This window comes from Scardinius erythrophthalmus (assembly GCF_964197995.2).
Source record: "Scardinius erythrophthalmus genome assembly, chromosome: 12".
NCBI classification, from domain to species: domain Eukaryota; kingdom Metazoa; phylum Chordata; class Actinopteri; order Cypriniformes; family Leuciscidae; genus Scardinius; species Scardinius erythrophthalmus.
In genome coordinates this window covers 8,196,460-8,222,179 of record NC_138232.1, presented here as the reverse complement: position 1 = coordinate 8,222,179, position 25,720 = coordinate 8,196,460, and the positions used below count along the sequence as shown (strand labels likewise).

The following is a 25,720-nucleotide window of genomic DNA, read 5'->3' as shown; positions in this document are numbered from 1 at the left end:
TTGGTTTTCCCTGAAGAGAATTACGTTATTGAAAACGAAAGTAGAGTGATGCACGTTTCATTGTGTTTTACCGTGATGAGGGGGGGGGGAGGGGTGCATAGCAAGTTCAACTTCAGACTAGAGTAACGACGAGACGAGATGAATCCTCCAGTTTCTTGCAGCGCTCCGGTCTGCAACGCTCTGAAAGCTGCCACAGTTCACACCAATGCAATGAGACGGTGCGGTGCATCATCTTGATAGCACAACGACTCTTTGTACTTCAGTCCAACTTCCGACTTTTCGGCTATTTTTTGTAGCTGTATATATCATTTGTTGCGTCTAAATATGAATGAGGATACGGTTATTGATAAATCGAATTGTTATTGTTGTTCTTATTTTCATTTAGGGGGGCTTAGGAACATTTTGGGGTAGCTTCAGCCCCCCTAAAATAGGCCTAACGACGTCCCTGGTACAGACTATGATAGATGAAATGATTCATGTCTTTATCTCTTGAACCAAAAATATTTTATACATGTGTGTTTTACAAGCAAAACATATTGGGGAAAAAACAGCGTTAGAGAAATGGCAAATAGCATGTCATTGGAGAGAATAACATATAACATTAAAGTTAGATAAAAGGCTTTTAAAGACACTTGGAATCCCTTGACATTTTTGAAAAATGTAGACATGTATCCCGCATGATGGGATAGTTGATGAGTCATGACAGTGTTGTTTTTTAGTAGATCACTGATATACAAGAATCATTTCATTTTAGTTAAAGTTCACATTAACAGGAACATTCATAATGGTGTCATGTCATATGACAAAATGTAGCATTCTAGCCTACTGTTAAAAAATGTGGGAAAGTTTATCATTGAATGGACTCTATAGACCTTATTCACAGCAGCGCCATCTTTCTTTGTGTTTTTGGATTGTTCTGCTGACGAAACACTGCACAAATATCTTTCCGAGAAATTTCAGTAGACAAAAACCTCCAGACAACACGAGCAACAAGTGATCTAGGAGCTTTATACAGATTTTACAGCAGATGCCATTGAAAACACGGTAAGTCTATCGAGGCAAGGCAAGGCAAGGCAAGTTTATTTATATAACACATTTCATACACAATGGCAATTGAGAGTGCTTTACATAAAAGAAATTAAAATAATAAAAAGAAATAAGAATAATTAAAACAGTTAATAAAAATAAAAATATTACTCTCACAGCCTTGCTTAAATTCATACCTGTCATGGCGCTGCTCTGAATAAGGTCTATGCACAATCACTTCCGCATTAGATTGGTAAAAAATTGAGTACAAAATTAAATATTGCAGGACAAAGCAAACTGATACAATTCACCGTTACACTAAAGGTAAAGCATCTGAAACTTCTAAAACGTTTTAATATAATAAACGATTTTTTTTTTTTTTTTACTGATCAACATTTATTAGAAATGAGAGAGGGTGTTTTTTTTCTATGGAAATACAAAGGCAGTCATTATTCCTTACTTAACGTTTTTTCTTTCTTCTTTTTTTAAGAAAGTAGGCAGTGTATGGTGCACTGCACACAACGCAGTATTTAAGTTAGTCAACTAGTATTAATTCAAACAGCTTTTCTAAACACTCCCCCATCTGCCATTGGTTGAATACCCCTAACTTAAACTCATAGGCCTACTGTGTCGAGCTGGTGGTGGTAGTGATCAAGGGGTCAAGGTTTGGATGGTTAACATAGCCTCATTAGCCTATGCTAGTAGATGTCGGCTCCACACCATCTGGCTTCAAAGAACAGCTTGCTTTCTCCTTGTCCGGGCATCCACAAATATCGGTCTATTCTGACAAAATACGTTTTTTTTTTTTTTTTTTTAAACAAGAATATATAAATAGCACGTCATTATAATAAGCTTGACTGATTAATTTGTCACACAAAAGAAATAAACTAAAGTTTCACAAGCTGAATCAGGGGATGACTTTACATGTTTCCGGAGGTGAATGGTTCTTACTCTTTGCCTTAAGACTCTTTCTGTCTCTACAAAAAAGGGAATGTGCAAAAACGGAACACACATGTACACAAAGATAAGACTATAATCTTAAAGATCATACTGATGAAACTCATTAACGTTAACTTACTCAATATTTAAAAAAAACAAGTGTAAGAAGCTTCAGACTCCTATATCTTCAGGTTTGAGACACGTGGTTTTGAAAAACCTTTGATATCTCTTTTAATTACTGTAGCATTTTATTTACCAGCAGCATAAAAACATATTTTTATATAATTTAACAATGGCTATCTGGCCTCATTTAAAATCATTCGCATTCACGCACCTATATCGCCCTCCTTTGGGCAACTCACTGACCTGCACTACACCAGAGAATGTCTGACTACACTAACAGTGGATCTGCATTTTCGATGCTATTAATTTGGATAATTAATAATAACAAAAAAACAAAAATAATAAAAACAATTCCTCAACCTAAACACGGATGTGTCCAATGTGCTGACAACCCGTACAGTCAAATTTGCTGATAACCGGCACAGTCAAAGAATGCCATTGATTTAATTGTTTGTTTCACAGTAACAGCATACGCTCATTTTTAACTCTCCCCTTTCAGTATATACCTGTTATTATATTTACACTTATAGTTTAGAATCATTTTTGTAATAGCTCATCAAGCAATCAAGGCTTAACAAGTCCCCGTGTTATCAGTCAGCGTATTTTTTAAAAGCTCGAATGTTACTTACTCAAACCCCAGGATTACCCAACGTCGCGATCACGTGACCATCTACTGGAAACGCTGGTTGTTTGTAGTATGTCACTATCCGCCAGTCCACGCCGCGCGAGCTGTCACCATACTGTCCAGAGGTGAACCAGGTATGTCCACTGTCTCTCCCTGTCAAATCCATCTTTGTCCTAATGCATGCGCCACTATGGCTGGAGATATCATACGTACACTGAAATTTAAGATCTTGTCCTTTTATTTGTGTCTTAAGCCCGTGTTAGTTAGCTAGCTACTAGTATAGCAGGTGCTTTCAGGACCTGTTCATGTAACTTAATTTGTGATGATAGTATACTCACGTCCGCCTCTAGAAGTACACTAGTGTTAATTCTCATATTTAAAAAAAAAAAACCATATCATTATTTGTCATCAGAAACATAAAAAATCGATATATGGTCACATGTAATTTGGATCAATATATTCTTAAAATACTATGAATAATACATTTTAATTGATTAAAATGTCCAAATCATATGGTATATCTTATTATACTGGATATTAAACTTTTTCCAGTGTCAATATCACTTTCTATCCTGTTAGTCTTTAGTAATATCTCTTAATAAAAGAAATTTCCTTAATGAGGGTTTCTTCCAGACCAGAACATGACAGTGTTTTTGACGGGAAAACCATGTTCTTGTCACTGTGTAAATGAGTTATAATTAATAAAATATAATAGTGTAATGTGCTTGAATTGACCTAAGCATATCATGACACAAGTTTATGTAAATGTCTTTAATGAGTTCAACTGAATTACAACAGTTCTGTGCAGCAGTGTTTATTGAACTCTTCTGCATCCTGTTATGCTCATTTGATAGTTTAGATTGTTCCAATGAATTTTTTTGTATTTATTTTAAGGCTAGATGCCTCTATGTTTGACAATTTGCAACACCCAAATGCGCAAACAGTGCATGCTCTGTCTGAACATTAGGGTTGCGTGTACTCTGTCGTCTTTGGCCTTCACACAAGCTCATCATGAGTTATCATGAAATCAGACTAATCTTGGTTGACTTGTTTTCTGTTAGATATGTCAAGATGATTCCAGCAATATCATTCTCAACTTAATATATCAGTTCCTCTCTGTTTGGCCCAATTTAGTGACCTTTACTTTCATTCAGGTTCTTTACCGTAAATGTAGCCTGTTTTGTTGGCTTAACCTTGATTTTGTGGGTGAACACTCACTGAGGGATTACATTTGCTCTCACTTATTATTCCCATTCAGTTCAGTTATGTCAGTAGATTATACAACCCTCCAACACACCTGGGCTTTATCATAGACCATTGGCCCTCAAACTTTATGTTTCATAACTATTACGGAAGAAGACCCACACACCTAATGAGCTTCCATTAACACTATTTTGAGTTGAGTGATTTTAAAATAAGAAAGATGAGTACATGAGTTCATTTCTTGAGTATATAAAGTTATGTTCTGTGGTGCATTCAGAGGCACAATGACTTGCAGACATGATTCGTTATTACTGATCTTAACGGTTTGTGTTTTTGCTGAAATATCAGTGATTATGAAATGTGATGCTTGATATGTTGGGCCTGACATGACCGTCAAATTATATTTAGCCTTCATTTAGGTTAGCATATATATATATATATATATATATATATATATATATATATAAGCTGATATTATTATAATCCCCCCCCCCACACACACACACACTTTTATTTAGAATCCATCTGCAATTCTTACTATTTCTGACATGTCTATTTAAGGACTAAAGTCTTAGTTGCAGTGTTAACAGCTTCATATGTTTTATGTGAGGATTGAAGCTGGTTTGTATCATCAGCTAAATGTTTGCATAAGGTGTTCACTTTATGCTGAGTTATAGATAGTCATTAGTCAATATGACAAATAATGAAGCAAACTTTAGAATCTAGCTTCCAAATGCAGTAAATTCAGTGCCTTTGATCACCATTAAAGGGATAGTTCACCCAAAAATGACATTTTTATCATCACTTACTCTCAAGTTGCTCCAAACCTGTATAAGTTTCTTTCTTCTGTTAAAGAAGATATTTTGAAGAATGTTGGTAATCAAACAGATGAGTAAATATGCATTATTTAATTTTTTTGGAGTGAACTATCCCTTTAAAGGTTATGACTGTTTTACATGGTTTGGTTATCTTTTTTTGTCTTTATACCTACATGTAAACCTTACTAAATTTAATCAAATTTTCAGAATTTGAATCATTAAATTTCTTAAACTTTTTTTTTTTTAAGGTGGACACTTTGACATCACAATGCTGAGGATAAGATGGGAGCTGCTGCTAATGGCCATCATATGCTGGCACAGAGGCCACACAGATAACCATGAGGCTAAGCAGAGTCTTGGGCATGTGACTGTGGTAGTTGTGGGTGGGACAGGTGACTTGGCCAGGAAGTACCTGTGGCAAGGCTTTTTCCAGCTCTATGCTGACCAGGTAGGCAAAGGACACACCTTCTCATTTTATGGTGGGGGCCTTTCGCCGACTGATAAGGGGACTGCGCTGCTGTTTGAGATCTTGAAGGAACTGGCTTGCCCTCCGGAGCTCTCCGCTGAGCGCTGTGCTTTGGTCAAAGAGCAGTTTTTGCATCTGTCCCAGTATCTCCAACTGAAGACATCTGAGGACTATGAAAAACTCAGCCAGCTGATCAAACAGCAGGTGGGACAGGAGGGTATTGTCGAAGCAGGGAGGCTCTTCTACCTGTCAGTTCCAGCTTTCGCATATGCAGACATTGCAGAGAAGATCAACAACACTTGCCGCCCCCCATCTGACGCATGGCTGAGGGTGGTACTGGAGAAGCCATTTGGTCACGACTTTTTTAGTGCTCAGTCCCTTGACAAAAAACTGTCTGGCCAGCTGAAAGAAGAGGAGATGTATAGGATTGACCACTATTTAGGGAAGCAGGTACCATGTTATTTCATTAACATACATTAAGTTTGGGGTTGATAAGATTTCTTTATGTTTTTGAAAGAAGTCTCTTATGATCACCAAGCCTGCATTTATAAGATCTAATAAAACATTAATAATGTTTAAAACTGCGATGCATTTTTTTTTTTCTCAGGATTTTTGGATGTATAGAAAGTTCAAAAGAAAAACATTTACTTGATTACATTTTGTGGAACATTATAAAACTTTTTAATGTCATGTTTGATCAAATTAACGTATCTTTGTGTATTCTTATTGTATCGATTCTTTCAATGAAAAAAAAAAAAAAAGAATTGACCCCAGAATTGAATGGTAGTATGCTTTCACATGAGTTTTAAAAAAAATATGCTTTTTCTGTCGCAAAGGTTGTCTCTAAAATATTGCCATTTAGGAAAGAGAATAAGAAACTTCTGGACCCTATCTGGAACAAGCACCATATTGAAAGAATAGAAATTGTATTGAAGGAAACCCTGGATGCCAAAGGTACTGATTTTGAGTTGCTTGTAAATGGAAGTTCATGTTATTGATGAAACCTTTCTCCTTGTATCTTCTCAGTTATCTCTTTAGCATTGATTGTTGATCTGTCATTCATTTACAGGGCGTATTCAGTTTTATGATCAATATGGCGTCATCAGAGATGTGCTCCAGAACCACCTCACAGAGGTCATGACCCTAATGCTGATGAATCTTCCTGCAAACCCCTCCAACAGCAAGGAGATACTACAAAACAAGCTACATTTCTTGGCTTCCCTACAGCATGTAGATAACAGTAATGCGGTCGTAGGTCAGTACCAAGCTTACAATGGAGAGGTTCAGGAAGAGCTCAATAAAACAAAGGACTACTTCAGCCTAACCCCCACATTCGCTGGTGAGTGGAAGAGCTTTTTAGTTTCCTCATTTAATATGCAAAGAAGGTGTTCACGTTTATCTGTTACTTTAGTTATCTCACGCACATGCACACTCTTCTAAAACCTGTCCGACTTGTGCGTTTACTTGACCACATGAAAAAAGGTGAAGGAAAAATGGTGTTCATGTTTACATAACCTTTTAGAAAGACCTGGAATGTAAAGGTAGTCATTGATTGTGGAAATCTAGCCATGCTTACGTTGACTGTGATTGTCTTTACAGGTGTGGTCATCCATGTCGACAATGCGCAATACGAGGGCATCCCCATATTTATGACTTCAGGCAAGGCACTTGATGAACGAGTTGCTTATGCACGTGTAGTTTTCAAAAATGATGTATTTTGCGTCCAGGATCCCAACAATGTTCAGTGCAAATCCAAACAGATCATATTTTATCTGGGTCACGGAGACCTCCAGTACCCTGCGATTCTCGTGAGCAAGAACCTGTTCAAGCCCGAGCTGGTGAACAGCGGTGACTGGAAAGAGGTCACCGAACACAAAGACGTAAACGTGCTGGGGTTACCCCTCAGTGATTATTACATCCAGACGCCAGTTGTACCCAGAGAGGCTTATTGCGAGCTGATCTCACACGTCTTCTTCGGACGCAAGGACAGCTTTATCAGTGCTGAAGGACTCCTTGCTTCCTGGGCGTTTTGGACGCCTATCCTTGAAAGCTTGACTCGGGTCTTTCCAAGGGTGTATCCTGGTGGCGTAGCCAATGGGAACCTGCTGAACTTTCATCTGCGGGGCAATCAGGTCGCCTTTTGCCATGAAGCTGTGGTCAACGTGATCAACCCCGGTGCCGAGGACAACTTCCAGGTGATGCAAGGGAAGTACCGTAGTTCTGAAATGGTATCTGCTTGGGCACAGGAACTGGTGGAGCGCTTGGCTTCTGATCTTCTTCTGGCTGCTGAGGAGGCCATTCATGAAGGAGGTCAGTTTCACCTGGCGTTGTCTGGTGGCTCCAGCCCGGTGGCGCTGCTCCGTGCACTCGCCCTGAACCTCTACACCTTTCCGTGGCGCAACACTCACATATGGCAAGTGGACGAGCGATGTGTGCCACACACAGAATCTGGCTCCAACTTCCGGTCCATTCACGATCTGCTGCTTCAGCATATCCGCATACCCTATTTCAACATCCACCCCATGCCAGTGCATCTCACCCAACGGTTGTGCGTGGAAGAGGACGGTGGTCCTGCATTATATGAGAAGGAAATAAAGAAACATGTCAATGCCTCCAGCTTCCACTACATCCTGCTCGGCGTAGGCCAGGACGGCCACACTGCCTCGTTGTTCCAGGACACCAAGTTGGTAAGCGACGAAGAACGGTTGGTAACTCTGTCAGACAGCCCCATTAAACCTCATCAGAGGATGAGTCTCACATTCACAGCTATCAATAGAGCTCGAAGGGTAGGTGTTTTAATTATGGGGAAGAGCAAGCATGAACTTGTCAGTCAACTCAGCCGAATAAAGGGGGAATCATCTAAGTATCCTATCACCAAAGTACAGCCAAAGAGCGGGACTCTTATATGGTACATTGACTATGATGCACTGTTAGGATAGACCAGGACATATCGGTCAATGAAGCCACCAGGGCTTATAGCTCAAATTGAATGCTGTATTGTGAATGATTGCGAAATATCATTTGAAGTTTAATTTTCACACTAACTGAAGTGTGAATTGTATGAGAGTTATTTTGATGCTTTGACTTTGCTATTTGATTTGTGTTATGAAATTTTTGCATTATAAACAACAATTTCAAATCTCAGGACCTCTTTTAACTTACAGTAATTCAAGTTTTTAAGTAATAATGAATCTTATATTGCTAATTTGCTACAAATACTTATTCCACAAGATCAGACTATTAAGAAAGCAATTAAGAAGATGCGTATGAAAAATTGTATTCCAGATCAGAACAATTTTTCCACATTTGTGACCAATCGGTGATCAGATAAAACATATATTTGAATGCTCTGCTCTGTTCTTTTTACTTATCTTACTACATAATTGCATTAGCTCAAACAATTATTTATCAGACCACCAGATTAAATTTGAGACGAAGAACCATGTGACCATGAGGAAACAAGCAGATGTATTTGGAAGGTTTCAATTAAATGGTGAAATTTTGTTCTAGGTGTCATCTCAGACCTCAGGTTAAGAAACCCTAACATAACCGCAAAAGATGGCATATCCAGTGTAATCAGGATGGAACAAATGTCAATGTACTGTTTCATCTTTAGACTGAATTGAGTTTCTAATGTTGACATGCTTGATAAAACCATTCCAGAACAAAATTTTTGACAGTGCATTAGTGTCAAGGATTTTTGTCATACCTCAGAAAACAATGATTATGTGTAGAGCTTTCCAAATGTCATAACGCCTTAAAAACTGTTTGTATTTACACATGAATGCCTTTGTTAAGTGCTGTTTAAAATCTAAGAATTTTTTAGTTAGAATCACATGCTTTAGGAAACACTTTTATGAATCAGCATCGTCTGATTCATAAGCGTTGATTTTGGCCAAAATTTTGAAGTGAAGCAGAACATTACATTCCACAGGGATCTAATGTGAAAATGTTAATAAAACATTTAAATAAATGCACTGGGTTTTGAAATCATACATTGAAGTCCTTATGTGTATTTACACGATTTTAAATAGATTTATAGGTTTTCTAAACAAAATGTTTAACATTGCAGAGATCCTGTACTGAACCACTGTGTATTTCAACAAAGCATGTGTCTCGGGTTTAACATATTTGAATTGACACTTTTGAATGAAGTCTTACTTTTCCATTATGTTTCAATGAAGTTTTGTTATGGTATTCAGCTGTATTACATGGCATCACATAAATCATTTCATATTTGGTGGTGGTTTTGATGCATACAATAAAATATATTTTTGAAATCATCTGTGTTTTATTTTTTTCTCTTTTAAATGTCTTTCAAACATGTCTGGATTCAGATATAACCCACAAATGTGGACTGTAAACAGTTTGAGTTTTTATAAAAATGTAAAAACAATTTGTATATATGCATTTTTTCTCCTCCCATGCATGCTAATATTAGTGTCATTAAATAGAATACATCTTAACCTGCACCTCACAACTGTCTGAAAACCGTTGAAACTATGTAAATAATAGATGCACCTGTATTGAGTGTCAGTGGAGAGCTGTACAGCAGCAGTGGCTCATGTTCAACCCCAGAGGGATGTATCTCTTAACCAATGAGGAAACAGTCTGTGGATCAGGCAAAGACCTCCTCGGACCAGAAAGAAAACTGGGTAGAGACACAAGAAAAACTGGTTATTTTGTCCTTTATATATCTATTGTCCTTCTACACTTGGAATGGAACCGACCAAACCCTGTATATGATCTCACCTGTTGAGAGTATGCAGGCCCAAGACACTACCAAAGAAAATATATACAATTCTGTGGTGGTGTTCGCCTGAGAAAAATAAACTGTGACTATATTAAGGTAAAACTATTTTTGCACATAAAATCATATTACTATATTTCACACTTACACACTGAGGTGCAGTCAGGGTAAGAATGAATGTACAGAGTCCCTGTATAAATGCGAACAGCCCAAATGAGTGAAAAGCTACCCTGATGCTCTTGGGAACTGGGTCTGTGAGTGTAAGCGCTACAGCCAAACCTTAAATGAGAAGAGAAGGGTTTAAAACTAGAAAGCAGAACAAATATGCTAAATAAACCATTTACAGTATAAGTATAAAAATCTGATTACCTGTTGCTATAAAGGAGAACACAATGAAGACTATAAGATTGTTCAACAGTGGCTTTTCACAGTAGCGAGAAGTTTTTGGCCTGTGAACACATTACTGCAGAATATTAGACATTTCACATGATGAGTTATAACATGCATGCGCATATGAATATGTTTATTTGACATGCTATGTGTCACCAGGAGATCAGCTTTTTAACTGTGAAACTTCATATATAGGACGCTTACCTTGACAAAATATAAAACTGTGGTGCCAGGAAAAGAACCACAAAGATGAAAAGAACAATCTGACTGCCAGAGGAAAAACAAGTTTCATTTAAAATGTTTAATGTTATGAATGTCTGCATGCGCGCGCGCACACACACACACACACACACACACACACACACACAAATGAAGCTTTACAACAGAGAACAACATAAAATGGTGCTTAGCATCTGGTTACAATTTTATTTACTTACCAATTATGTAAACAGACAGACAGATAGATAGATAGATTTGTTAACTTACAATTTCAACCTTTGATCTCTTGGAAGCCACCTGCTGGTCTGAAAAGCTGCATGGACTAAGAAGTGGTGAAGCATTGTGCAATTTACATCCCCTCAGGAGATTACACTCTTTAGCAAGACGTACAACTACAATGAGAAATGATTTAAGACTCGCAAACGCATCTTACTGAAACATTCTAAGTATAAATACTAGTGAGGTATAAAGGTCAGGAAAGAAAATTACAGAACTTACCAGAAATGTATCAATATCATGCTAGTCAGCAAACATAGCAGTTTAGAAGCTCTCGGAAAGAAGAGAGATCCTCTGTCGGGTTATATCAAATGGCGCCGTCTAGTGCTGAGTCTTGGTATAGCTACCAAGACTCAGCTAGTACCAAGACTTTGATATCCCATAATTTGAGATATCAAATTATGGATTATAATAACTTTTTTCAGTCACAAAGAGGTTGTTAGTTTTGTTTAAGGGATCTGAATATTGTATACAACGTATTTGCTTGTAATAAAATGCATATTGTACCACAGTAAATTTACATTGTTCAACATTGTAAAGACGTTAACCCTCTACTGCATAGCGTTGCCCCCAGGCAACAGAAAGTTTTCTTAAGCCCTGTGTTCAGTACATTTTTCTTTAAATGATTGCAACCAATTAGAATGTTTGAAAAAGTATCAAAGAACAGTCCAATAAGGTTTGGGAGTCACTATCAAGCACCATTTGAAGGCGGGACGTCCTTTTCTGACACATGGTCACAGGAGCACATGGTGTGAGATGAAAGCAAGATTATTTGCTTTAGTAATCATATTTAAAATGACATGGACTGTACATAAAAAATATGTGTGTGTGTATGAAGGTGTAGAGAAGCCTTTTGGCAGGTTTTGTGAATTTTTTTTTTATTTTGCATGTTCACAAATTCAGTTTTTCTTTTTGTTGCCTCAGGGCAACGTTATGCAATAAGGGGTACTTTTCAAGGATGTCTTGGACAATACCTCACAATGCCAAATAATGTGTTACAAGTAGGGAAGATGTAGGGTTCCTGGGTGCACAGGAACACCCAAAGTCACCAAAGTGACACTAATGTGCAGCATCCACAGTCATGTTAGAACAGAAAGGGGCCATCTACAAACTGTTCCCACAAAGTTGGGAGCATGAAATTGTCCAAATTGTCTTGGTATGCTAAAGCATTAGGAGTTCCTTTTACTGGACCTAAGGGGCAAAGCCCAACCCCTGAAAAACAACCCCACACCATAATCCCCCCTCCACCAAACAACCCCACACCATAATCCCCCCTCTACAAAACTTTACACTTGGCACAATGCAGTTTGGCAAGTACCGTTTTCCTGCCAAACCCTGACTCGTCCATTGGATTGCCAGTCAGAGAAGTGTGATTGGTCACTCCAGAGTCCAGTGGCGGTGTGCTTTACACCACTGCATCCCACAATTTGCATTGCACTTGGTGATGTAAGGCTTGGAAGCAGCTGCTCAGCCATGGAAACCCATTCCATGAAGCTCTCTACAAAGTTTGGAGGTCTGTAGCTATTGACTCTGCAGAAAGTTGGCGACTTCTGTGCGCCTCAGCATGTACTGACCTCACTCTGTGGCCTAGTTGCTGTTGTTCCCAATTGCTTCCACTTTGTTATAATACCACTAACAGTTGACCGTGGAATATTTTGTAGTGAGGAAATATCACGAATGGACTTATTGCACAGGTGGCAACCTATCACCGCGCTTGAATTCACTGAGCTCCTGAGAGTGTTTGTTGAAGCATCTGTATGCCTAGGTTCTTGATTTTAAACAACTGTGGCCATGGAAGTGATTGGAACACCTGAATTCAATGATTTGGAGGGGTCCCAATACTTTTGTCAATATACAGTAGTGTATATGGGGTTGATTAGGATACATGAAGTACATGATATGACATGACGCACTACATGATACAAACCTATGTCTGTATCAAATCAAATATATTGATGTGTTTCAAGTGTTTTTCCCTTTTTACTTAAATGATTTCTTGACATTTTTTTATTTTTATATTTATTTTTTTATTGCTCTCTGAGAATTGTATAATGATAATTTTCTCTATGATTCTTTACCATTGTTGCATAACGTTGCCCTCAGGCAACAAAAAAATATGTTGGGGTGGGGGGTTTGGGAGAGGGATATTTTTTAATAAATCAATAAAATGTTCCCAAATGAGCCAAGAAATGATGTGAAATAATTTTTCTCATGTGCCATCAAAATGCATGCAGTAGAGGGTTAAAATAATCATGAAAGACGAGAAATAATGATATCATGATATACTTTCATGTTTTAATGACTGTTTCATTAACATATTCATTATTACCATATTTTCATTAGAATCCCATATTTTTCCATTTTTAATAATTATTTAATAATAATCATTTTGGTCTGTTCATCACAGAAGACTTTAAAAGTTGTATACATTTATGGTTTTTTTTTTTACCTTCACAGCTCACATTCACATTGAGTAAAGGATGACTGAAATTTCAATGTTAACTTAAGAACAGATGAATTACAAGTCCCATATGAGAACTGCCTGGATGAGAGTTAAAGAAACACCTGTCATTTCCAACTGTCTGTTGCTTTTTAGAAAATACACTCTTCAAAAAGGTTCAGGGGGATTCAATATGGAATCCTATAGGAAAAGGTTCTACAGTGTATAAGGAGAAATGTCTTACATGATTGCATAATACTTTGTTTAATGGGTTATTGCAATTTTTGTCTTAAGTATGTTTACAAGCTGTTTAATTCATAAAATGTAGTTCAAAATAAAAAAAATTCTTCTACAAGATAATAGAAAAAAAATATCAACCTATACCACAGAAGATATTTAAAGCCATTGCAACATTGTTAATGAAAAGCTGGCACAGATAATGAAACAAAACTAATCATCTCAAATCATATGGGACATTGCTAAATTCTTGCCAAACTGTTTATTCCCTGTATCAGATCAGTCCACTGCCAAAGCAACATGTGTCTTTGGAATTACATTGTTCTCTTTGAATTCCCACGGGACGCAAGCAGTGTGTAAAAGTTATGTTCCGCCTCAGAGAACAGCAACATTGACCAAGCCTCTAAAATAGCCTTTGTGCCCCATCACCCCTGCCCCATATTACACAGACCTGCTGAAATACGACACAGCGCATCTGCTTCTCTCATTTTCACTCATGTACGCTTAAATTCAGCTTTCTAGGTTCACAGAGGAGCTAGAACTCACAGAAACGCTTCAGGATCGACATCAAGCATGCCTGCAAACTACAGTGGAACCTGGGACATAGTGGACAATGAAAACTTTGAAGGTTACATGGTTGCTCTCGGTGAGTAATGTCATTCATTTATATATATATATATTAGTTATTTCAATATTTTTATAGATAGATATCTTTTTTTTTTTTATTATTAAGAGGAACTGGTATATGGACTTAACCTTGCTCTATGTAATACAGGAATTGATTTTGCCACCCGAAAGATAGCAGGGATGCTAAAGCCACAGAAGATTTTTGAGCAAGACGGAGATTCTTTCACCATTAAAACTTTAACAACTTTCAAGAACTACTCTACTTCATTCAAAATTGGAGAAGAGTTTGAGGAAATCACCAAAGGACTGGACAACAGAAAATGCCAGGTAGAACACACACACACACGTCTGGTTCGCTATCGTTGTGGGGATTCTCCATAGGCATAATCATTTTAAATAAACTTTATATTTTACCCCCTTACACTAACCCGACCCCTGAACCTATATCACAGAAAACTTTCTGCATTTTTACATTTTCAAAAAACATCACTTAGTATGATTCATAAGCTGTTTTCCTCATGGGGACCAAACAAATTTGTCCTGATAATGTGGTTTACCAAGACACACACATGCACGCACGCACACACACACACTAGATATTGGCAATAAAATATGTGGTAGAGTTTTCTGTGCCAGAATTGAGTAACACTGCTTGTTTTTTTTCTACAGACTACAGTCAACTGGGACAACGACAAACTTGTGTGCGTCCAGAAAGGCGAGAAAAAGAACAGAGGATGGACACACTGGATGGAGGGAGACACTCTTTACCTTGTGAGTCAAACAAAACATTCAATAACATGTAATTTTCAGATAAAAATGAATACAAAAAATGTTAAACCATTAAAAATGTTTTACTCTTCCTTTCAAGGAACTCAAATGTGAAGACCATATCTGCAAGCAAACCTACAAAAGAACAGCGTGAATTATTGTGTTGAGCTGAAATTGCTGTCATGTTTATTGAAGAATAATAACACACAAACTGCTTCAGCATTAATCCATTCTCAATCAAGTGAACATACGATTTCAAAAAATAAAGAACAGTGAAAACCTATACAAGTGCACTGAGAGGAATGGACACACTTAAGGAGGGAGACACTCTTCTTGTGAGTAAAATATATATAGGTCAAGAACATGTACTTTTCAGATAAAATAAATAAAAACAATAAAAATATATTAAGGAGTGTCTCCAAAGGCTGAGTGTATGTTGTCTTCTTTTGATGTTCTTATTGATTTAAAGTTCTAAGCAAATATTTAAGTATGAGACTGACATTGGCAGTTTCCCTATTTTGTTAATTCATGACTAAAAATGGTGTGCAGTTGGGTCAACCAACCCCACATTATTAAAATGCTTTAGTTGTAGGGAAGTAAGAAACACTTGTAACTTCCCCTTGTGACATTGTCAGGTAGCAAAGAGCTATTCATAAAATAAACACGTTTCTTTTTTGGTCGGTTTCACAGACAAGACTTAAGCTAAAATGGAAATTGAGCAGTTTTGACTGAAAGCAACTTGTACTGACATATCTTAAAATATGTCCGTGCCATTGTTTTGTCTCAAGAGATGCACACATCGAACACCAGCAGCCGAATGTTTTTATGTGTGTGTGTGTGTGTGGAAGTGTTGTGAAACCGGGCCTTAAAGGGATAGTTCGCCCAAAAATGAAAATTCTGTCATCATTCACTCACCCTCAACTTGTTTCAAACCTGAATGAATTTCTTTGTACTGCTGAACACAAAAGATGATATTTAGAAGAATATGGGTAACTAACCAAAGGGGCACCACTGACTTCCATAGTATAACAAAAAAATAATAATAATAATACCACACAACTGTTTGGTTACAAACATACTCCAAAATACCTTAGTTTGTGTTCAGCAGAAGAAATAAATGCATATGGATTTATTTTACTTGAAGGTGAGTAAATAATGACAGAATTTTCATGTTTAAGTGAACTATTAATCTTGAATAACATTCACTCCACGTCAGTAAGAGGCGCTGTTAGGGCGAGAATGAACTCTGGTGACGTCATACAACGTGAAGAACTCATAATTCGCGCAATTTTTAATTGTAAATGGCTAAAAGCATAAAGTCGAGCTTCAGCATAGTAGTCCAATGAGAATGGATGAGGACGAGGCACAAAAACAGGTTATAACTGATAAACTTAATGGAAAGCTAATGCGTTATGTTTGTGCACATTGTAAAGAAGTGTTCGGGTTTTATGTCTCACGTTGACAGTATTTATGTTCTTTTAGAGGCTTAAAGCTGCCGTTCACTACACTGTCGGCTCTCTCTGTCAACACATCGCGGCAGACTGCGAGAAACAAATCACCAAACAGACGATAGCAGCTATTGCAGAGACTGCGTTCAGACAGTGCGGTAAGATTGGGCTTTGTGACATTCATATTTCGGTAGGATTAAACATGATATTTATTCACGCTCGTCCTGTTTCTTACCTCTCCAGATATATTTGCCAAGGACTTGGAAGCGTTTGCGAGGTAAACTTTGTGCAAAAGTAGGTTTTCCTCTATTATTAACCACATAAAGATGTTTTACTTGTTCTGAGGCATATATTGCATGTTTGCAGACATGCTAAAAGACACACAGTTACAGTGGATGATGTGAAGCTGACAGCGAGGAGAACCACTGCACTGGTAGGATGATTTCAGATATGAAACTTATCACCTTTTTTTTTTTGCAAACAATCTGTAAGGTCCCACCCAACAACAAAAAATTACACTGTAAAAAAGGAAGTTAAAACTAATCAAAGGTCTTGTAAACACATTTATTCACTCTCGTTCTGTTTCTTACCTCTAGATATATTTTCCAAGCTTCTGAAGCCCATCATATCATGTCATAGCCTACATGTACCCCCGGCTTCACAGACAAGGCTTGAGCCTAATCCCAGGTTAAAATGCATTACTGAACCGTTTCAACTGAAAACAAGTAGCTTTTATAAATGTGCCTTAGAAAAAAAACATTACTGGTCTGCATCTTGAGACAAAACGGCACTGACATATTTTAAGAAATGTTGTTACGGTGTTTTTTTCTAAGGCACATTTATAAAAGCTACTTAAATGTTATGATTGAACTAAGGCCTAATCTCATCGTAATCTAAGCCCTGTCTGTGAAACCAGGCCTAAATGTTAATATTTAAAATAATACAAAATGCTTGGGTATATAAGTGAGTACTTTGACTGTTAGGGAAAATCTAATTTAACGTTGTACGTTGTAAAGGGTAACACTTTATTTTAAGGTGTCATAGTTACACGTTACTACATGTACTTACTATAGTTTTAACAGTAAGTTATGCATAATTACAAGTAACTAACCCAAAATCAAACCCTAACTCTATAAGTACATGTAGTTAATTAATATTACTCAGTAATTGTCTAAGTACAATGTAATTGTCACCTTAAAATAGTGTAACCTTCTAAATGTATACATGATTAAATTATAGTTAATTTAACTAACTAAAAACATTTCTTTAAAGTGCTCATGTAATACAAAATATTTACTCGTAAGATACAAGGTAATTAATGAAAAACATTGTACCCTTGCTTTATCCTTACAGTACAACTACATTCAGCAGAAAAGTGAAGAACTGGCTTTGAACAACCAAGAACTGAAGGAGAAAAGGAAGAAGAATGCTGCCAAGAGGAAGAGCAAAGACATGGAAGCTGAGGAGAACGAGGTTGAAGATTGATCTAAAGAAATGTACAAAATTCACATTTTTATAAGTTGCACAAAAGTACTTGGTTTTTGCATGTAATAAAACAGCTGTACATAAATCACATTAAATACTTAACACCAATCATTTTTATACTCAAACATGAGTTAATTTGTGTTTTATTGTAATAAAGAATCCTATAAACACGACTTTCTTGGGAATATGAAGCTCTATGAAACAATACAGATTCTCTAAAATATTTGAATTCAAACATTTTAATTACATGGACCTGAAAAACCTATGCCTGCATTTGAATACAACAAGCTGCTTTCTCAAAACCAAACTAAATCAAGCCTAATATCATCTCAGCTCAGGTTTCCAGATTGAAATGTATTATGCTTGAAGTGTTTTGAGTTAACACCTCGTCTGGAAGCACCTATCAAATTCTGCTACAGTCTACCGTGTCCATGGCCGTTACCAGAGATGCAGAACCACAGCATCCTCCATCTTCCTCCATCCCCAGACTGACTTCCCGCCTGGGGTTCAGTTGCGACCAGCCATATTCCAGGCCCCTAAATGTGTGAATTCAATTAGTTGTGTGGTATTTGCTTTCAAACATCACGTGAGAAAATGGCAATCTATTCAAATTAGTTTTATTGAAGCACTCCCTTCATTTGACAAGTCATATAAAATGCCTTTGAAAACACTGAGCAACATTATCTAGAGGGAAACTCCACAGACATCCACAGCACTCAACATACAAGTCGCACTTACACCATCACTCATGTTTTCCCCCCTCAGTGTCCACTGAAGATGTCATCCATATCAAAGCTCACACTTACAGGTCAAGTTACAAGGAAAAAAAAAAGCACACACACCATACAGCATTCAGATGGGATTATAGAAGCAAGACAAAGTATGCATCATCATCATCATCATCACAACATTCCACTAACTATATAAGCACATGTCAGTATACTAAAGGAGAAAAGCAAAATGGAACCTAGGGAGACCAAAATGTGTTTTTTTTTTTTAAATAAAAATAAATCTTTGAGGTACACATGAACAAAATGTCCGTCAATTTGGGCTCAATTAAGGGGAAAGCTGGGAAGTATCAGCAGCTCTCATTCACTCGCTCACCAAACCCACCCACTGCAGTCACATTTCGGCTCGTTCATCGCACTCGCAAGTCTTTTCGTTCGTGCGCTCCACACTTTCTTCGCTCACTCGCAGCCTTCTCACTCTTCGCCATATCACCAATCGCACTCAAGGGTTGTTTAAAAACGTCACTTTCTGCGCACTTCTTGTCTTAAAAAGTGGATTAAGAAAAAGGAGACACCCACCGTGTCATCGAGCCGTGCGATGAGAGCATATAGACATGGGGAGGAAGGTGACATAATGACCTCAGCCACACTGTGCTGCCATAGAGGGCGCTCTTCCCAGGCAAACCCCACAGATGTCAACTGCAGAAGAGATTTTGATGAAGGCTTGTTTTAAAGGGTTTCCATAAAACTGGACTGAATCATAAAGCTGAATTTACAATATGTTCAGGTTTCAACCAGATTCTTTCCAATGCAAATGTCTTTTTTTGTCCTAAATTATAATAAATGAACTTGAAGGATTATGCAATTCTCATGCATTTTCAGATATCCACAGATTGAACAACATGCATTACAAGAATCCAGTTGAAATGCTTAGTTTGTATCGACCAAGACAATACAACATTGGGAAGAAAAAAAAAACATAATTCCAAAGATGGTACATTAATGTTGCACCTTGGTTAACATCTCACTCTAAACACTAACTTAAATTCCATTCAGTGTAAAAAACATTCTTTTTTTGTCCCCTGTCTCCCTTTTCACCCATCCCCACTCCCAAACACACGTGACAAGATAAGTCTCTCGGAAAATACTTACCAAATGCGCTAGAAATACAACACTTCAAACACAAACCGATTTACATACCCCACCCTGACGACTTAGACTCCATACCAGTGCCAAAGCTGGAGTTAAACCCACTACCACCTGTGGTGGAGTTAGAGCCGGAGCCCCAGCCGAGAGCAGCTGAGCTGCTGTAGTTGCTATTCCCCGAACTGTATGTTTGGGGCTGGTCCCGAGGGGCACTAGTGCCGCTTGTGCTCGTGCCAGACGCACCTGACTGATTCTGCTGTGCTAACATTCCCATCATACCCCAACTGCTCTGCAGGGCGGCCTGGGCGGCAGCCATCATGGCTGGGTTGAGATTGAAATTGTTGAAATTTCCCAGGCTGCTGGAGCTACTACCCCCCATGCCACTGCGGCTGGCTCCAAAACCCTGACCTCCGAACCCATTCCCAAAGCGCCCTGCCCGCTCCATCATCTGCCTAGTGTTGTTGTGTTTTGGCTCAGCGTTGGAGATGTGCACGCTGATCCCCTTGATGATCAGATCTTCTCCACACAGGGAAGCGGCAACCTGGAGGAAAGATGAAAAATATTAATTAAGATCAGAAATGCATGAACAGGTGATTTATCCATCCAGAATAGAATATTAAACAAATTCCTGAATGCTGAAAAAGTAAACGTAAATTCTCGTACCAATAGAAAATCACCACAAACAAGACCTTCACGCATTCATATGAGAAATCACACAAAGTGCAAATTAATCTAGCCACGTGGCCTGTATCTTGCGTTACTTTATTTTTTACAGTTTTAGTTTAATTTCTTTTTTTGTGAAAAGGTCTTTATCCCTGGTTTATCACCTTAAAGTGCCCCTATTGTGCTTTTTCAAGGCCTGGAAGAGTTTGGTTCGTGTTGTAAACATGTTGAGAAGACACTGTTTTCTGCACTGCGAAAGGACTAGGGCTCAAATTGATACAGTAAAACTGACTCCATCATTACTGTTTGTGTCATACACGTGCTAAGGAAGATCCAGAGCTGAAATTCAGATACGGTAATGGGAGTTTTGTTTCCGACATGTGCTGTAAGCGGTAGACCAATCACAACAGACTGGGTCGTCTGACCAATCAGAGTAAGAGTAAGCTCTCAGAAGGGAGGGGTTTAGAGAGACTGAATCCTTTTTCGAACCATTTCAGACAATGTGACAAAAGAGGTGATGCTGCAATGTACATTGAGAAAATTAAATTTTATTTTATTTTTTTACATTGTATGCATATACGCCTATTGCAGGAGACCTCCAAAACAAAAACAGGAACCTTTAAAATAGCATAACAGGGCACTTTAAGATCAATGAGAGAAAAAAAAAACCAGCTTACCTGGTCATCTGCAAAGGTGACGAAAGCGAACGCTCTGAATGGTTTAGGAATGAAGACATCTGTGACCTCCCCATATTGCATGAAGAACTGACGGAGCTCATCAGCACTCATGTCCTCTGTGCAACGGCCCACAAATACTTTCCTGCTCCTCATTGGTTCATCTGGACCTTGCTGTTAAATGTTCAGACACATCATTTTGTTTAGTACCCTAAAAGTGAATACCCGACACTTCATTTATAAATGGCAAATTGATTAAAAGTAACAATTGATCATATACACTAGAGCTGCACAATTCTGAATGAGAATTAAAAAAAAATGTTTTGTTTAAAATATAGATCTGAATAGACAACAAAACATGTAATTTACTAGAGGTTCTGACAAAATGTTAATTGCTGCAGTCTATTTAAATTGTTTAATTAATCTGAACAAATTAAAAAACGGTGTTTGAATGAATGATCAATTTCTTGATGACTCAGCGTTTTAAAACGAATCTGAATGATTCAATGACACTTTTTTTAACTGTCTGGTTACCAACATTCTTTAAAATATTTTCTTTTGTGTTCAACAGAAGAAAAACTCATACAGGTTTGGTACAACATGAGGGTGAGTAAATGATGACAACATTTTCATTTTTGGGTGAACTATTCCTTTAAGTCGTAAAATGAAACAAATTTAGGGAAATTATATTTCAAAAATATTTACTACAACACGACAACTGCTCTCTCTGGCTCAGCGGAAGCGCCAAAACAGATTTGAATGTTCCAGTGTTATTTTATCAAAGGTTTAATAGACACATGTGAATTGTTGATTGCGGTCTATTAACGATAAATCGTGCAGCTCTAATATACACTATCGTTCAAAAGTCTGTAAAGTAAATTGGTCAAAGTAAAGTAAAGTAATGTTACAAAATTTATTTTAAAAGTATCATGGTTTCCACAAAAATATTGATGATAATAAGACATGTTTCTTGAGCAGCAAATCAGCAAATTAAAATGATTTCTGAAGGATCATGTGACACTGAAGACTGGAGTAATGATGCTGAAAATTCAGCTTTGCAATCCCTCGAAGGAATTACATTTTAAAAATATATTAAAAATGGAAAACATTAGAATTTTTTAACATTTCACAATATTACTGTTTTGTGGTTTAACAGTATTTTTGATCAATTAAATGCAGCCTTGGTGAGCATATGAAACTTTTCAAAAACATTAATAAAATCTTTTTAACCCCAAACTTTTAAATAAAAATAAAATAAAAAAGACACTAACCTTAGAGTTAGGTAGTTTGCAGTCACACCACCTGCCGTCAATCATGTGCCGCTGCGACATCACCTTACCCTGAGACTCCCAGTCACCAAACCTTACAAACCCAAACCCTTTTGAATTCCCCGTCTTTACGTCCCGCTTGACCTAGTGTAACAGAACCAAGTCAAGAACTCAATTCATACCAGATCTAATCTGACTTCAAGAATGACAGTCGAGTCTAGTTCTATTTTTAATAGCTGGATAGCTCTCACCAAAATATGACAGTACAAAGACGATCACATCTTATATTTATATCAGTATGTTTTACCTGCACCATGATGACTTCTCCAAACGTACTGAAGTAGTCTTTTAAGTCTTGTTCTGTAGTTTTCCATGGCAGACCCAGCACAATCAGATCTGAAGTCTTCTGATCTCCTCTCTTGATCTTTGTTGCAGAAGAAGCATCAATCTCATCCATCTTCCTCTTATTATCTGGCAGAGCCGTTTCTAGAATAGAAAAGTTCATTAGTTAAATGTTTTCATATCCAAACCAGTCATGCGACAAAAACAACCCCATTAAATCAAAATCCATTGCATTTTTACAGCTAAAGATAGACAAAAGAAATACTGAAGGACACCCAAATGTGCTCAACTATGGTTATGACATAACCTCACTGTTAAATTATAAAGCACATGCCTAAATTAACCCTAAACTGCATACAATGACCTCTTTTGCCTTCGAGGGGGGAAAGCTAGGGTTATTTATGTCATTTTACATTATAAAACATGATTTTGACCATTGTTAGGATGTTTCTCAAAACCTCTTTCATATTTATATTATTAGGTCCGAGGCCAAGTGAACATAAAACGTACCCTTGGGGTAATTGACCACATAGACCAGGTTTCCCCAGCCGTTCTCGGGGGCGTGCAGGATTCCTTCCACCAAGCGAACTCCCCTCATACACTGAGACACCGGGCTCCGGAAGCGCAGGCCACAAGCCCCTGGAAACTGAGCGGCCACCGTGGACAGCAGCACCGTGCCGTCGTCCTCCGACGGGATCTCCATCGGCTCCTCGTTCTCCTCCTCCGCGACGCGAATATACATCTCGGCCATCTCTCCTGAGTCGAGCTGTTGGTAAGTAAATGTAATTTGTGGCGCTTCCATCGTGAAATGATTGTTTAGAGCGAATCGTTCTCTCGTGTATCTTCGACTGGTACTGACTAGCGAACCAATAGCAATCGAATGCGGGCTGTGAAGGATCAATATCATTGGTTGGACACGCGGAACGACCACGCCCCTTCATTGAAAGAGTCAGTGTTTTGATTGTGAACTAACGTTCGTCAAAACGGAACTGAACGAGACAACGTTCGTGAAGGATACGTTATTGAAACTCGAAATGTAGGTTATTATTGTTAAAATGACAGATCTGTTCTAAGCATTTTCTTGGTAGAATTGTAGAGATTAATTTCAATATTTTTTAATTTGTCATTACGATGTAAATAGCAAAAGTGTCACTGAATGAATCTTTCTAGTAAACTGATTCAAAAGAATCGAGTCACTAGGTTGAATCAAAATCTTACCGCTAGTTGTAATGTGAGCTGACGGCCGTGCGCGCGACTTCAGTAACATAGCGCTTGCGAACAACTCGCGAATCATTATTGCTAAGCAACATTAAAATACTGCCTCATCCGACAAGTAATAGGTCGATATGCGGTGTAAATACATATTCTTCTGTGTATTATAATGAAAAGAATACAATTAACCTTACCAATGAACAACTGCTCGGATCCAGATATTCCTTTGTTAGCGCCACCACGCTCCTCGTTCAAAAAAAAAAAATGTGACTGTGTTAGGATCAATGAATGAACCAGTTAACACAACGCTCACGGAGACCGATACTCTCAACAGTGTCCGTTTCTACTCTAATATAGAATAAAGCAAGATAACGCAGTCTTTGTATATAATAGCAAGACAATAATATTCCGGATCATCTAACTCATGCGACACTATTTTCGTATCAAGATGGCATCACATAGTCATGAAGGAAATACGTCACACGTGGGCGAGCTCACTTTTACATGTGCACGGGTAGAGAGAAGGGAAAATAAACATTGTTGGAATGCCATCATGTTTGCTTTGCTTGAAGATATATGCATAAAATGTAATAACAACAAGTGTTATTACTAAACAATGTAGGTGGCACGGAGATAGCTGTCATTTGTGTAACTAAAACACTTTACCGATGAAACCAAAAGCGCCAGTTCCCCTTGTATTAGTGGACTGTTCCCAGAGTAGAAATTCTACCACCTCCTAGTGGTAGAAATGAGTATAATATCCATGTTATTTACTTGACGCACAGTGATGTGTACAAAGTTAGTGCAATAGTGTTTGTCTTGATCTGACTTTAATATTTTTGTAAAATAATTTCCCTAATTTTTTCATTTGTCTACTTAAAGGAATAGTTCACCCAAAAAAGAAAATGTTGTCATCATTTACTCACCCTCATGTTGTACCAAACCTGTATGAGTTTATTTCTTCTGTTGAACACAAAATAAGATATTTTAATGAATTTTGGTAACCAGACAGTTAACTATTAACTTCCATAGTAGAACAATTAAATAAATACTATGGAAGTCAATGGGTGCCATCGACTGTAACAAAAAGCAAATTCTCATGTTAAGGCGAGTTATTATCAGCTTGTTTTTTTAAAGACTATGTTTGGCTTAAAACTGGAAAAGTTCCTAATAAGTTGCGTGTGTTTCCATTTTTTTTTTTTTTTTATGGGGACATGAATATGTACTGCATAGTAGGAATAATACTTATACAACATTCTTTTCTTTTTTTTCCATTTGTGATTGTTAAAAGCAAAACATTAATGAGTTGAAATATGTGTTAATTCATGCTGGTTAATGGCCAAAGCAACACTAACTTCCATCTGTGTATCAGGTGATTATCTTCATCCGAGTTGTTCCATTGTCTATACATGAGAATTTTAATGGGAATGGGAAAAAAACCTTCTCCGAATGTAGATCCTCTAATCGTTCAACGATAACATCCATCTGTGTATCAGGTGAGTATCTTCACTGGTGTCATTTCATTGACTATACATGAGAATTTTATATTTAAAAAAGTATCTAGTAGTTTTAAGTGGAGTACTTTTACTTCAGTATTACAACCCTTCCTCAAACGAATTCTCAGTTTTATGTCCTAATCTGTTATGCTATCATTTAATCAGATTTTTTTTTTTTTTTTGGAAATAGCAGAGGGCCTAACACAGATCCCTGTGGCACTCCATAATTTACTGACGTTAGGCCTATCTAGATTTTTCCCCGTTTAAAAAGACAAAATAGTAATGGTCTGATTGGTACGATCAAAACCACCTGTCCCTGTCCCTGAATACCAGTGTAAACAGAACAGTCAC

The 25,720-nt window shown here is 37.6% G+C and overlaps 5 protein-coding genes across 10 annotated transcripts; 3 read left to right on the top strand and 2 right to left on the bottom strand.

Annotated features, from left to right (window-relative positions):
- The first annotated feature begins 2,738 nt into the window (after positions 1–2,738).
- h6pd (hexose-6-phosphate dehydrogenase (glucose 1-dehydrogenase)) lies at positions 2,739–9,482 on the top strand. Its single transcript, XM_081380874.1, has 5 exons — positions 2,739–2,847; positions 4,983–5,650; positions 6,037–6,154; positions 6,270–6,539; positions 6,800–9,482. The coding sequence occupies exons 2-5, from the start codon at positions 5,003–5,005 to the stop codon at positions 8,137–8,139; spliced, it is 2,376 nt and encodes a 791-aa protein (XP_081237000.1). The 5' UTR covers positions 2,739–2,847; positions 4,983–5,002; the 3' UTR covers positions 8,140–9,482.
- A 286-nt stretch (positions 9,483–9,768) lies between these two features.
- On the bottom strand, positions 9,769–10,900 carry LOC308699127 (uncharacterized protein; the record flags this gene model as incomplete). Its single annotated transcript, XM_081379715.1, has 6 exons — positions 9,769–9,851; positions 9,953–10,019; positions 10,099–10,229; positions 10,320–10,399; positions 10,545–10,607; positions 10,827–10,900. The coding sequence occupies 6 exons, from the start codon at positions 10,898–10,900 to the stop codon at positions 9,769–9,771; spliced, it is 498 nt and encodes a 165-aa protein (XP_081235841.1).
- Positions 10,901–13,941: 3,041 nt separating this feature from the next.
- Positions 13,942–15,327, top strand: rbp7b (retinol binding protein 7b, cellular). Its single transcript, XM_081379813.1, has 4 exons — positions 13,942–14,158; positions 14,288–14,466; positions 14,809–14,910; positions 15,008–15,327. The coding sequence occupies exons 1-4, from the start codon at positions 14,086–14,088 to the stop codon at positions 15,059–15,061; spliced, it is 408 nt and encodes a 135-aa protein (XP_081235939.1). The 5' UTR covers positions 13,942–14,085; the 3' UTR covers positions 15,062–15,327.
- cenps (centromere protein S) lies at positions 15,166–18,206 on the top strand. 2 transcript variants are annotated; one of them, XM_081379814.1, is made up of 5 exons: positions 15,166–15,242; positions 16,390–16,513; positions 16,599–16,632; positions 16,722–16,788; positions 17,709–17,848. In XM_081379814.1, the coding sequence occupies exons 1-5, from the start codon at positions 15,210–15,212 to the stop codon at positions 17,838–17,840; spliced, it is 390 nt and encodes a 129-aa protein (XP_081235940.1). In that variant the 5' UTR covers positions 15,166–15,209; the 3' UTR covers positions 17,841–17,848. The 2 variants fall into 2 exon arrangements, with proteins under 2 accessions (XP_081235940.1, XP_081235941.1); XM_081379815.1 differs by lacking the exon at positions 15,166–15,242 and adding an exon at positions 16,112–16,282 and having other exon boundaries at positions 17,709–18,206.
- tardbpb (TAR DNA binding protein b) lies at positions 16,891–24,379 on the bottom strand. 5 transcript variants are annotated; one of them, XR_014031144.1, is made up of 8 exons: positions 24,068–24,333; positions 23,172–23,427; positions 22,627–22,805; positions 22,323–22,463; positions 21,055–21,225; positions 19,148–20,255; positions 18,283–18,376; positions 16,891–17,841 (listed from the first exon to the last, which is right to left on the bottom strand). XR_014031144.1 is itself a non-coding variant. In XM_081379812.1 (6 exons), the coding sequence occupies exons 2-6, from the start codon at positions 23,410–23,412 to the stop codon at positions 19,761–19,763; spliced, it is 1,227 nt and encodes a 408-aa protein (XP_081235938.1). In that variant the 5' UTR covers positions 23,413–23,427; positions 24,068–24,379; the 3' UTR covers positions 18,442–19,760. The 5 variants fall into 5 exon arrangements, 1 of the variants encoding a protein (XP_081235938.1); XR_014031145.1 differs by having other exon boundaries at positions 16,902–17,841; positions 18,265–18,376; XR_014031146.1 differs by having other exon boundaries at positions 17,674–17,841; positions 18,241–18,376.
- Between the last annotated feature and the right edge of the window lie 1,341 nt (positions 24,380–25,720).